The sequence below is a fragment of the Pseudorasbora parva genome, chromosome 13 (genome assembly GCF_024679245.1).
Source record: "Pseudorasbora parva isolate DD20220531a chromosome 13, ASM2467924v1, whole genome shotgun sequence".
Lineage (NCBI taxonomy): Eukaryota > Metazoa > Chordata > Actinopteri > Cypriniformes > Gobionidae > Pseudorasbora > Pseudorasbora parva.
In genome coordinates this window covers 13,395,358-13,409,992 of record NC_090184.1, presented here as the reverse complement: position 1 = coordinate 13,409,992, position 14,635 = coordinate 13,395,358, and the positions used below count along the sequence as shown (strand labels likewise).

At 36.8% G+C, this 14,635-nt stretch overlaps 1 protein-coding gene across 1 annotated transcript in view; it reads left to right on the top strand.

Moving 5' to 3' along the window:
* Positions 1–14,278, top strand: part of cacna1fa (calcium channel, voltage-dependent, L type, alpha 1F subunit a) — a 50,018-nt gene extending 35,740 nt beyond the window's left edge. Inside the window, exons 43-48 of the mRNA XM_067413217.1 lie at positions 1,535–1,821; positions 4,727–5,002; positions 8,357–8,706; positions 8,792–8,904; positions 9,908–10,225; positions 13,094–14,278. Of these exons, the coding sequence (XP_067269318.1) occupies positions 1,535–1,821; positions 4,727–5,002; positions 8,357–8,706; positions 8,792–8,904; positions 9,908–10,225; positions 13,094–13,303 (1,554 nt within the window). The 3' untranslated portion in view covers positions 13,304–14,278. The remainder of the gene's footprint in view (positions 1–1,534; positions 1,822–4,726; positions 5,003–8,356; positions 8,707–8,791; positions 8,905–9,907; positions 10,226–13,093) is intronic.
* The last annotated feature ends 357 nt before the right edge of the window (positions 14,279–14,635 follow it).

Genomic DNA, 14,635 nt, shown 5'->3' with positions numbered 1-14,635 from the left:
CTTCTGCACTAATGCGACTTTTAGTCCAGTGCGACGTATGTTATTTTCCTCTTCATGACGCATATTTTGACTGATGCGACTCATACTCCTAAACAACTTATAGCCTGAAAAATGCGGTAAGCACTGCATTGCAATACTTGCATTTTGCCCCGTCACTCTCATTTTTAAAGTGCTCCCACGCTTTCTTTGCCCGCTTCATTGCCCGCTTAGAAAGCTGGTCATGACTTCTTCTTGTGGATATTACAAATGTCTGGGAGCGCTCTGGCGGTCTATAGGGGTGCAAACATATATTACAACTAAATTCAAGGCACGTCATTGACGCCACTTAACCGAGCAAAATGTTTCACTCGGTTATGCAATTTTTAACGGTTAATCGGTCAATCGGTTAACCATGGACACCCCTAGCTGATAGTCAGATGCTGTCAACAAACCTTAATAACCTAATGTGCCCCTATAATGCTATTTTAAGGGTTCCTAATTTTTGGTTGGTCTCCGACAGTAGATTTACATCAAGCGACAACCTCCCGCGATCTCTCTTGAAGCCAATACGGAAGTAATGTAAACTGCAATTCCTCGACTGGCTCCAGAAGGGAGCAGAATCTCACTGAATCTCATTGAGCCCCATGTTAAAATTCCCAACTTTACAGCAGAAAAAAACATGTTTACAGCCTGGTACAAATTGTGGTTTTGGCCTATACAGCTAATTTTGACCTTCATGACAACTGTGAGGGGGGTGATTTTTTTTTTTTATAACTCATTCGTTTACGTTATATAAAGCCTTAAAGTTCTGCATAATTAAAGGCGTGGTTACTTTGAGTGACAGGTGGATAGCCATTTATCCGCCGTCTATAGTCATTGCATCACCTAAGCTCCGCCCACATCCCGCCTTTTTGCGCATTTTGCCCGGGAGATGGCAACGCCCAGCTCGCCCCTACTTTAAGCTTCAGAACGGCTTATCGAAATCCTGTGGGTGATGTCACGGACACTACGTCCTTTTTTTTTTTTTTTTTACAGTCTATGGTTTACATGCATCTAAGTTAAAAAAACATTTACATTTTTTATTATATTTATATATAATGAGTTCCTTCATTTGAAGGACAATAACTATTTATCATGCATTTTGATCTTTGAAATTTTGCAGACATTTTACATTCACAAACAGCTATAGTACAAACTAAATGAAAGGTAAAATAAAAAAGCATTATTGGGGCACTTTAAATTGTAAATATAAAATAATTTATTTTAAAGTGTACTTAACCAACATTAGATATACTTACTATAGTAATAACAGAAAATGATGCAGAATTACAACTAGCCCTTAACCAAACGCTAATCTAAACCCTATTTTTAATTTGGTAGTTAATAATTAGTTAGTGTTTAATTGTATAATTACACAGGGCACTTTAACTAAAGTGTATTATAACTATATCAGTTACAACTGTAGTTTTAAGGTGCCCTTATGCATTATAAAAAAAACTATATAGACAAGTCTCACTGCATAGACAGTTAATTTAGTTTCCTTTGATAACTGCAGAGCGACAGCGTCTTCAGTGATGCTCCTCCCACACCGACCATGTCCACCCCCAGAAGCACCCCTATGCCCCCCCATCTGGACGAGACTACAGTGAGCATTGAGCATCCTCCTAGATTGCGCAAAGGGAGCTTAATGCTGGAGGAGGCCCTGGACTCCCGTCCGACCTCCGCCCTATCCGAGAACGAAGTGATAGTTGATCAGCCTCAGAGACTGTCTCCCCTGCCCAGCAGGTGGGCCTCCAGTCACAACAAACTCGCCCCATTGTGGATGCTGAATACCAACCCAAGGTAAGGAACAAACTAAGATAAGAGACAAAAGAAAAGAATTATACCTGTATAATTAGAAGCTACTCTACTGAAATTAGAGAACTATAATAGCTTGATTTGGCGTCTCAAGACCTGAAAGCTGTTTTGAGCCATTTTGACTGATCGGATGGGGTATTTAGACAGATTTTGCAATTAAAAGAATTAGTTCACTTCAGAATGAAAATTGCCTGAATTTACTCATCCTCATGTCATCCAAGATGTTCACATCTTTGTTTCTTCAGTCGAAAAAGAACGTTTTTTGAGGAAAACATTCTAGGATTTTTCTCCATAATAGTGGACTTCAACAGCAGTTGAAGGTCCAAATCGCAGTTTCAGTGTAGCTTCAAAGGTCTCTACACGATCCCAGCCAAAGAATAAAGGTCTTGTCTAGCGGGGGAAAAAAGTATATATAAAATATATATGAATATGACAAATGCTCTTCTTGCTCTGCACACTGAAACGCTGAGTAGTCTGAATTAAGGGTTGCAATGCTTGTCAAGCTTGACATACATGCTGTGTAGATGTCATGCTCTCTAGTGTATTCTAAAATGGGATAATGGGTTTCAACCTTTACATACACAACAACCTTTCAGCCTACCCCAGGATCGATAGCATAACCATCAAATCTTCCTCAGTCACAACTTACAGTATAGCCTTTCAAGAACATTAACTACAATTACTACATTATTAAATACTCATTATATAATATGTATTTCTACATTATATAATACATTGCTTTTAGTTATTATTATCAACAAATTAGTTAATAGTTTGAAACATCATGACCCCCTGGAGTACCTTCAGGGACACCTGGTTGAAAAACTGGGCAGTATGAAATAATGGGTTACAATTTGACAGGATTTTTCACCCAGAAACGAATGTTCTCTCATCATTTACTCGCCCTCATGTTGATACAAACCAGTATGATACTTTCTACACAAAAGAAGATATGGCAACACATTATTACAATGGACATTCAACTAATTTATAAGTAACTTTGCAACTACATGTCTACGAACTCTCATTTGAAAATCAGTAGACTGCCTGCTAACACTTTATTTTGATGCTCCCCTTACAGACATTATACTGCACTGCAAAAAAATGCTTTTCTTACTTAGTATTTTTGTCTTGTTTCTAGTCCAAACATTTAAAAATTCTCAAAGCAATATGTACTTACTAGACAAGCAAAAGTAATTGTATTGTTTTGGGAAAAAATAACTCAAAATTAAGAGTTTTTGCTTAAAATAAGCAAAATAATATGCCAGTGGGGTAAGCAAAATAATCTTAAAGCAACATTATTTTACTTACCCCATTGGCGGATTATTTAGCTTATTTTAAGCAAAAACTCTTTTAATTTTGAGTTCTTTTTTCTAAAACAAGACAATACTTTTTACTTACTTCTTAATGCAAAATATTTTAGATATTTAGACTAGAAACAAGACAAAAATACTAAGTAAGAAAAGCATTTTTTGCAGTGTGGCTATGAGCACCTTTGCACCTACTTGTCAACTTATTCTACTAACCCGAACCCTGACACCTAACTTAAAACTAACGGTCTAATAATACTCTGAGAGTTAGCTGACATGTAGTTGCAAAGTTACTTATAGTTAGTAGAATATCTAAAGTGGACCATCAAAATAAAGTGTAACCGAAGATGTGTTGAAACCGTTTTCTGAAAATATAGAAAGTACACAGTTCAAAAGTCTGGAATCAGTCCAATTTTACAGTGAGAGTAAATACATGTAAATGTCAGATGAATGATGTTCCTTTGATCTTTCTATTCATCAAAGAATTCTGAAAAACATTTATCATGGTTTCCTCAAAACAGTTTTGAACATTGCTAATATTGCTGATAAAATACTTTTAAAAACATAAAAAAAATGTTTACTAACCCCAAAACGTTTGAACAATTATGTTAGTGATATAGATTTGGAAAGTCGAGAGGGTGAGTGCATGATGACAGAATTTTACTTTTGGTTGAACTATCCATTTAAGGCATATTCACACCAATTGCAAAGTGACAATACAATTGGTCATTCTCATAGGATGGCATAATGTAAGTTAAACACATTCACTATTTGTCACTAACTGCTTTGTTTAGCTCCACTTGCTTTAGCTGTGTTTTTTTAATGTTTCCTTTAACTCAGACTTAGAGTGAATATATCTAGAGTGCCAGTACTGGACACGTCTAGTCTTTTTCTTGGCGAAATATGTGGTAAAAATTTACACGCAAATAAGCTTTTAGGTTTTAGGTCAGCATTGTAAAATTTGCTGTCTGAAGAAGTATTTTGCATCTTAAGGCTGGAATACACTATATAATTTTCGCCCAAATTTGTAGTCTGGATATGTGGATTTTAGTCAGACTGGAAGTCAGTCAGAGTCAGTCTGCAGATTTTGGGCTGCTGGTGTTGACAGATTTAGCCGAAAATAATGTAGTGCATGATGGGCATCTGTTTTTTTTAGCTTCAGACTCTGATTCCACCCAGTTAAAGGATATTAAATATATTATTTTAGCATATTAATACTTTCTGCAGATTTTAGAACACATATTTTTTTCAATTGTCAAGCATCTAGCCATGAGGTGCATGTGTCTGCATGAGTTTGTTGTGGCACGACCTGAAAGTGGTATTGTGTGATCCACAGTTGTTTAGTGTATGATGCCCAGTTTATCTCTTTAACCATTTGCCAAGACTGCAAGTATATAATATATAGTGTTTATAAACAATCTGTTCAGATTTTGAAAGTTGTGTAGTGTATTCCAGCCTTTAGAGAAACTACAATTTTTCACTTTAACATCTTGAAAGAGCATCATTGTGGAACATTATCAGCCATTGTAGCATTTTTGTGTATCATCTTAATGTATTTCTTATTAAACTCTCATATTCAGGAATGATACAACAAGAGCTTGTGACTACATTCCTTCCCCGTCTCCGGATGGAGGAATGCAAAATGGAGGAGTCACAGGAGGGGACATCACTCCAGTAGGAGATGGAGGACCAGTCACAGGAGGAGCCATGGAAGGAGGAATCACAGGTGAAGGTGAAGGAGTCACGGGAGGAGCAGTCACGGGAGGAGCAATCACAGGAGTTACAGAGATGGCATACCCTGCAGAACAAGGTGCTGTCAGCAAGGAAGACCTTCAGAGTGCTGTCTCGCATGATAGGTGAGTAGGGAATGTTTAACTTCATAATCCAGCATAATAATTAAAGGCCCTGATATACTTTGAGTTTGAGTAAAATCAAAGAAAGAACTGGTGTGACAGTTTCAAACAAAGTCAGGCCAAAGCGAAATTTATTTGGAGCTTGTTTTGGGAATTCGAAACACCTTGGCAAAACAAACTTTCCGGAAAGGTTTACTCCTGCTGGTAAATGCCTTCAAACTACCATTGGTCCATGGTGATTACATAATAGATACAGTGCATCCAGAAATAATTCACAGCACTTTACTTTCCCCACATTTTGTTATGTTACAGCCTTATTCCAAAATTGATTCAATTAATTTTTTTCCTCAATTCTACATACATTGAAAACATGAAATAAGTTTGTTTGAAATCTTTGCAAATTTATTAAAAATAAAAAAGGTACAAAACCACATGTACATAAGTATTCACAGCCTTTCCCATGCCACTCAAAATTGAGCTCTGGTTCATCCTGTTTCCACTGATCATCCTTGACGTGTTTCTACAACTTGATTGGAGCCCACCTGTGGTAAATTCAGAGGATTGGACATGACATGGGCACAAACCAAGCCATGAAGTCTAAGGAATTGTCTGTAGATCTCCGAGACAGGATTGTATCAAGGCACAGATCTGGGGAAGGGTACAGAAACATTTCTGCAGCATTGAATGTCCCAATGAGCACAGTGGCCTCCATCATCCGTAAATGGAAGAAGTTTGGAACCACCAGGACTCTTCCTAGAGCTGGCCGCCGGGTGTAGTGAAGATCAGTTAGGATGGCATTCCAGAGACCAGTTTATGGCAAGGCCCCTCCCTAACTACCGGTGTGTAAGAAGATGTGCCACACTGTGATTGGACCCTTGGTGAATGAACATAAACAAATGTTCAGCAACATCAGATAAGATTACAGTTAAGATTACACACTTCTTACATGGCAGGAAGGGGGAAGCTTCTGCACCCACCACCACCAAAAAGAGGACTTCTCATTGGTCTACAAGTTGATTTTAACCACCGACTCATTCCTAAGGTTTAGGCAAGAGCCTCCATAAAAATTCCTTCAGGACCTCATGGATGCAGTAGCAAAACAGAGGCCACAGAGGTCTATCTAAATCCATTCATATACATGTTTGGAGGCCTTAAAAGTATATAAACTGCAATTAATCCACTTCATTTTCACACAAAGCACAGTTTATGTTAATAGTTATTGACTGTAAACACAACAGTCCACGGGACAGATCCATTAACAGATAAACTAATGTGTGGATGATGACTTAACTGTTTCTTATCATGTTTGGTCTCTATCTTTTCCACAGAGATGCCTTTTATTTTGTAAAAGAGGTTTGGTAAAGAAATAATGCATGGGTAAAACATTTAAGACACTGTTTTAACATCCCACTTTATACTGTGCAAATGAGTTTAGGGTGGGCAACACCATGGGTACTTCAGACCCCAGTGGCCAATCACACTCCAGGACTGGAAAGGCGCCGGATTTCAATTTCCTCCTCGGAAAGGGATAACTATGTCCCCTGGGTATACACAGCCTTGTTCTGCATTTCTAACCTGATGGGGAAGGAGACACTAACAGACACCACGTCCTGATCTTCTGACCTGATGAGGAAAGAAGAGACTACAAGACAGTGGAAATTAAGCTTTTGCGAGCAAAACCTTTATATTGCTTTCGGCTGAACTATTGCTGGAAAAGGGCCCTCTCTTTGAGAGATCTTATCTGACATTAACGACTCCTCCGGCAGCACAGCCAGTCCACCAAGGACCTCTGCATTGGCAGACATTGCCTGTCCCACATGGCTCCTCAGCCAGCCTGCAACAGACCCTGTGAAGATTCGACTGACCTAGCTGCCTGGTTCACTTTTAAGGACCCTCTTGGCACAACCAGAGTTTTGCATCCTTCAGTCCAGCGTGACAATGACTATTCGCAACTCTGCGCCCTTCCCACTGCACGCTACCCGCATAACCAGTGGAAGACGTCTCTACTGCCAGGACCGATCACCCGTAAACATAAACTTACCAAACCTCTTTCGAGAGACCTTGGCACATGCAGCATATGTTTTCTAACCTGTTTAGATAACAGTTACTTGAGGTCAGCTTGTTACAATTAATAGGTTTATTATTTGTTTAATGATAAATAAACATTTATTTATCACCATTTCCAAGAACCCTTGGTGGTTCCCATAAGAAGCATTCCCATACCCCGTTCCCGTTCAGCAGCATTGCATTTATCCATTCTGTGTTCACATCTTTTATTGGTTTTATTGTTTTATTCATTACTTTTCTTTGTGGTTAATAGTTTACTATCCTTTAGAAGTGCATATTCATTACTAGCCTCATTAATCGTCAAAGTATTTACTCTTGCATATCTATTGTTAATACATTTCATTCATTTTATTACACTGTCTTCATTTTGTTGATGATCAAAGACTCTACTAGTTGTCCAGACTCACAAATCCTTCAGATAAATCAGCTGACCAACTCCCTCTAGTTTACATTAATGGGGCGTAGATTCATCGTCCAACAGGACAACGACCACAGCACACAGCCAAAATTACAAAGGAGTGGCTACGGGACAGCTCTGTGAATTTCCTTAATCGGCCCAGCCAGAGCCCAGGCTTGAACCCGATTAAACATCTCTGGAGAGATCTGAAAATGGCTTTCAGTGTCAACTGATGCTCCCCATCCAACTGGATGGAGCTTGAGAGGTCCTACAAAGCAGAATGGAAGAAACCACCAAAAAATAGGTGTGCCAAGCTTGTAGCATCATACTCAAAAAGACTTGAAGCTGTAATTGGAGCCAAAGTGCTTCAAAAAAGTACAAACAAGTAAAAAAGTAGGCAGTGAATACTTGTGTGCATGTTTTTTTTTAAATACATTTGCAAAGATTTTAAACAAACTTCTTTCACATTGTCATTATGGGGTATTGTTTGTAGAATGGAGAGAAACATATTGAATTTAATCAAGGCTGCAACATAAAATGTGGGAAAAGTGAAGTGCTGTGAATAATTTCCGGATGCACTGTAGGATGTTCTGGCACTCTGCCACCTTTGATGTGGAAAATTCACCAGTTAATTTCTTCTGTTCAATCAAGCATCTGCGAGTCAAACATGAACCCACTGGAGAGCTGCTTTATAGTCAAAATTGAAGTTGTAATTCTAATTGAAAGTGACACAGAAATTGTTTTGTGTTTAATACTGTAGAGTTGAATACTAAAATGAAAAAGAAATTTGTTTTGTGAATATATCGGTTCCTTCGCATAACTCAAACTGATATTTTACAAGCTTTTCACCCAAATGAATATATCTGTCTGATATTGTGATCATGTTTGAACAGACAGTGGTTTCCTGAGGTTCCTCCGGCACAAACTGCAGCACCTAATGGGAGCAGTGAATGTGTGGCCCCAGTTCAGCCCATTGACAATAACAGCAATGGTTACCAAGGCAACGGCCAAGATGCTGGTGGCTTCAATGGCAATGGTTATTCTGGAAATGGCTACTATGGGAATGGTACCAATGGGACTGGTTATCCAGTCAACCGTTACTCCAGCAATGGCTATAGCAGCAATGGCTACACTGGTAATGGTTATCATAGTAATGGATTCAATGGTAACGGATACAACAGCAATGAATACAATGGCAATAATTTCGCTGCACGACGACGCATGCTTCCCCCAACTCCTTTAGGTAAATCCAACTTTTACCTTTATGCACTGCAAAATAAATAATGTCTTAAACTCTTCAGTGAACCTAACAAATTTGTATCTCTCAGGCCGAAAGCCAAACTTTAACATCCAGTGTTTGAGAAGGCAGGGCAGCAATGAGGATCTCCCAATCCCAGGCACTTATCACCAAAACTCCCCACCCTGTAGGGCACGAATACAGGTAACTTTACTCCAAATTTGGAATTAGATCTCTATAGGCTGCACCAACAGATACAGACCTTTGAGAAATCTAGAAAACTCTTTGATAATTTGAATAAAGTAACTCTGAGAATAACTTTATTGTTATTTAGTGTATTTTAAACAACTGATACTTAATATTTATTTTTAAAGTATTGAAAATGTATCAACTATGATACAGCAAGCATTTGAAGTATATTTTTTTCAGTCATCATTGTAATGCATTTCTATAATAATAAAATGTAAATTAAATCATTTAGATCAATATTAGAGTGAGAGCTACAGTAAGTTATAATAAAAAAATTTTTAAATATAGCCTGCCCTACCTTGTTGAATATCACTATAACAATATTCTTGCTACAACAATTTTAATTTATATATAGTATTAAGATTATTATTCATATGTATATAACTATTCTATATATAATACAAATTTAATATACATACATTTACATTTACAATATACATATATATATACTTTTAATATACATTTTTACATTTATATTTACAATATATTTATTTTGATACTGCTGAAATTCTTTTTTTAAAATACCACATAGATTTTTTTATGATTCTAAAAGCAATACATTTCCATTAAAAATTTACTATAAAAGCATAATGTATCAAATATAATACAAAAAAAGTATGCACAAATATTTTTTATTAAAAAACGACATAAAAAAATCAGAGCATTTTCAAATTGTACAAATTATGTTTTAATTACATTTTAGATAAATGTTTGGACATATTTCTTCATATATCAGGCTTTAAAGGGATGAAAACATATTTTAGATACTGTATGTCATAATGGATATATAGAATGAGATATAACTTGGAGAATACACCACATGTACAATTGTGCAAAATTGTAAAACAAACATCCAAAAATAAAATAATGAATCAATAAATTCTGCAAATGACAAATTTCACTTTGACGGCTTTCACAACAAGAATAAAATGTTTTGTGTGTGTGTGTGCTTTCCAAGACGCAAAACAGCTATGACTCACGGCGGAGCAGCATTTCATCTGCGGTTTCTTCGGCCTCTTGGGTGAACAACCAGGCCAGGCGGGGTCGTCTCCTCTACGCCCCGCTCATTCTAGTGAACGAGGTGGGTGGCACTCAGGCAATGTGGGGTGACCCCAATGGCAGCGCCAGCCTGCCGGCGTCGGCCCGTCCCGGGTGGATTGACAGTGGGATGGCAGGTGCCGTCCAGCAGCCTCGGGCGTACACCACTCTCAGATTGCCGTCCCAACACAGCCCCGGATACATAGAGAAGGGAAGCGCTGACAGCCTCGTAGAGTCGGTAAATAAGCTTTCTGAATGGTGTATCAAATAACCCTAATTGATTTGGGTAGTTGTTATTTACGCAGGTTCAGTGTCTATAAAAACTATTCCAGGTAGACTTTGTTTTGTTTTACAGCAGTGTATCATTTAATTTTTGGCTGTAATCAACAGAAAAAAAAATTTCTTAAGAGGGGTCATGAAATGTCCTTGATATTAAGAGATTGCTCTAAAATAAAAACAGTAACACTTTACAGTAGGGTCTCATTCGTTAACATTAGTTAATGTATTAATTAACGTGAACTATCCACGAGCAATACATTTGTTACAGTTTTTATTCATCTTTTTTATCATTAGTTAAAAAATAAAGTTGTTCATTGTTTGTTTCTGTTACTTCACTGTGTATTAACTAATGTTAACAAATACAACATTGGTTTTAATAATGTATGAGTAAATGTTGAAATTAACATTAACTAAGATTAATATATGCTATAGAAGTATTGTTCATTCTTAATTCATTTTAGCTAAAGTAATTAACGAATGAAACTACTGGTAACACTTATTATAAAGTGTTACCATAAAAACATACTGCAAGTTTCATACCTCAAAGCTCACTCTGCAGTACCCAGTTTCAGATATGAGTTTTTGTTTTCTATCCTTCGAAAATATATAATTTGACATTGTTTTAAAGATGCGCTAGAATGAAAAATTGAATTAACCTTGCCATAGTGAAATAATAAGAGTTCAGATGGACATCACATATTGTGAGTCTCAAACACCATTGCCTCCTCCTTCTTATGTAAATCTTGTTTGTGAAAAACACCACGGAAAAATAGGTGAATCTAAAGATAACGCCAACTGTGATGCAATCGCTGGGGTCATTAATATGTACGCCCCCAACATTTGCATATGCCAGCCCCTGTTCATTGTCAGGAGGAACTGCGCAGCTGAATAATCGGGAGTTCAGCAGGTAAACAAGTGTCACACGAGGATAGGGAAAATGGCAGATCATGGACACAAATGGCTGTGCAGGGGACTTGAGGACTTTTCATACCCTTCCCACAGCTAAAAAATGTCAACAGGATAAAGAAATCTCAGGATAATAAAATCTCCACCATATAAGTTAAAATGATAGTCATTTAACAAGGCTTCTATTCATTTAGTAAAAAATATATGGACCCACTTTATATTAGGTGGCCTTAACTACTATGTACTAACATTTTAATTAATAATTTGATACAATGCACTTATTGTGTACATACATGTTTTTACATTGTACTTACATTTAAAAAAATACTAATTTGAACACAGTAAGTACATTGTACTTATTTTTTGATGTAAGTACATAGTACTTAAAGCCACCTAGTATAAAGTGGGGCCAAATATATATTTATAAATAAATGCATGCTTGTATTTCAGAGTACATCAGTCACTGCATAGCCTACATTGTGACTAGCATGCAATATTGTTGACGAAAAAAGACAAGTCTAAAATGTAGTAATAAAAACTTGAACAAAAAGCACTGGTTTTGGTTTTGTTGGGGGGGGGGGTGTCAGATTTCAGTATTTTAAATCCCCATTTCAGAGCTTTTCTCTGAAAAGAACACATATTTCCGGTGTTTTACCTAAACATGTGCAATCTGGCAACCATATGCACGCGGGCGTGTGGATGATCTGAAAACACCAATAAACAAGAAATAACTTAATATTCATGACTCTTCTAAATAAGGCAAAAACAGAGCATTACGTCCTAGGGACAATTTATAGGGTTGTAAATGGACCTGCAAAACTGTATCTGGACAAATTTTGCCCTTAAATAAGCCGCATACCCTCTATATAGATATCAGAAAACAATTTAACATATTGTTTCAAATCATTCTAGGGCACCTTTAATGAAACTGAGAGGTTTCTGTCCCTTCATTGACAGTTATGATCTCTCTTTTTTAAATGTCAAAGTTGCAGTTGCATAGCTATGTTCACTGATCAAAGTTTATATGTGAATTTAAAGTAAGCGTGTCTCTTCAGAAAATTTGGACCAAACCGCTCAATACATATGGATTAGTTATACGATATCTTTAAGTACTGTTTTTTGTGATCAAATTTTATTTGAATTTAATTCCTATACCAGGAACACATATTAAAGTTTCCATTAACTGTGTACAGACAGATGCCATTAAAATGTCTATAATATTAAAGAAAAAAAGAAAAAAAAGTCATATAAAAAGAGAGGGAAATGAGGATGTAAATTTTAAAAAAGAAAATATATATATTTTACTTTATAGCATTTTAAATATGGATATTTTTCTTATAAAAACCCATTGATTCACTTTAGAAGGCCTTTATTAACCCCCTGGATTACTTTTATAATGAATGGATGCACTTTTTTGGGCTTTAAACTTTGGGCTGCCTTTCACTGCCATTATAAAGCTTGGAAGAGCCAAACCATTTTTTTATATAACTGACTGTATTCATCTGAAAGAAGAATGTCATATACACCTAGGATGGCTTGAGGCTGAGTAAATCAAACTGTGGGTATGGTGCGATGAAGTTCACCAATCACAGCAGTGGGCGTTCACTTGCGTTTCTGAAAGAGGTAACATCCCTGAAATTAAGTGTTTGTAACAGAGAGTGAAACTGAGGATGGAAAATGATCATATCATATAATACAAATATTTAAACATTTCGATGTGAAACAACTTAATAAGCTAACCTCCAGAAATATAGACATGAAAATGCATTTCATGACCTTCAATAATTCTAAGTATAAACTTTAAACCCCATTTAATATGAAATGTCTAAATTGCCAGTGCAACAAATTGCTTTTAACAGACACGACTAGTTAAATGGAGATCACTTCTTCTGTAATGTCTTCTTCTTTTTGTATCTTTTAGATCCTGATCTCTGAAGGCTTGGGTCTATATGCAAAAGACCCCAAATTTGTTGACTTTGCAAAACGGGAAATCGCAGATGCCTGTCACATGACTATTGATGAAATGGAGAGCGCTGCAACTGACCTTCTAAGTCAAGGACGTGCGGGGCAACCAATCGGGCGCCTCGAGGAGGATCTGTCTGATGAGATGAACTGTGTTATATCATACTAAATGGGTTTAGGGAAAGCAGGATATAAATGGTCAGTGTGATTGTGATATTCTCTTCTAAACTGAGCTGAATACGAAGAGGTCAATGTATTCGAGTTTGGGATGCAGAGTTATTATATTCAGTTCCTACAGTAGATATAAGGAACCTTGTTTGACCACAATGATCTGTATATCCCAATTGCTTTGCACACAAGTTTAGTAAGAGCCTAACCAGACCACAAGATGAGGCTATATTACTCTGATTACAAGTCCTGAAGCAATTTCTGAAAAGAGACTGTGAGATCATGAAAGCAGCAACTACATTTTTTTAAATAACTGAGATTTTGTAAAACTTGCCCATTTGTCCTTGTGGAAGTCTTAACTTTTTATAAGATTCAATAGCCTAATAATTAATTTTCAGTTTTTCTGGCAAGGACATTCCTCTGTCATCCATAGTCACCAATCTCGTTGTTAGGTTTGATCCACACTTAACCTTGGAGGCCCACATTGAATATCTTTGCAAAACATCCTTTTGTCGCCTCAGGAATATAGCCAGACTCCGTCCTTCACTCACCCTTCATGATGCAGAAAAACTCGTTCATGCTTTTGTCTCCTTGAGATTGGATTATTGTAATGCTTTTCTCTTTGGGATTCCTAGCAAGAGCATCCAGAAACTCCAGCACATACAAAACAGTGGAGTCTGATGAGAGTGCGTAAATATGAACACATCACACCAATTCTTCAGTCTCTACATTGGCTTCCTATTTCCGCTTGGATCGAGTATATAGTTTCCCTCCTCACACATCAGTGCATCCATGGCAATGCTCCCACCTACCTTAAAGAACTCATTACTCCACAAATCTCAGCACGTTCTCTTCGCTCCACAAACACACATCGACTCAATCCCCCTTGGATTAAGACCCGCACCATTGGGGACAGAGCCTTCTGTGCCGCTGCTCAACGCCTGTGGAAAGCCCTCCCTGAACATCTGAGGGCTCCACAAACAACTGATATTTTTAAAACGGGACTAAAAACCTACCTGTTTAGAAAGTCTTTCAATGTTTAAATTAATTAATTATTGTTATTTTTATTTTATTTATTTATTTTCCTCTCTTTGTAGCACTTTGAGATTTTCTTTAAAATGTAAAGTGCTTTATAAATAAAATGTATTATTATTATTAATAAAATAAATATCTTTCAAATGACTGAATCACACAAACCTATAAGAAAATGTTACTATGTTATTAGTGTTACTATTATAAATGTATGGGCTCGTGTATTTTTCTCTTTTAGCACAAATCCAGTGTGCAATGTATACGCCAAAACTAATTTTGGCGTGCATATGATACGCACTTT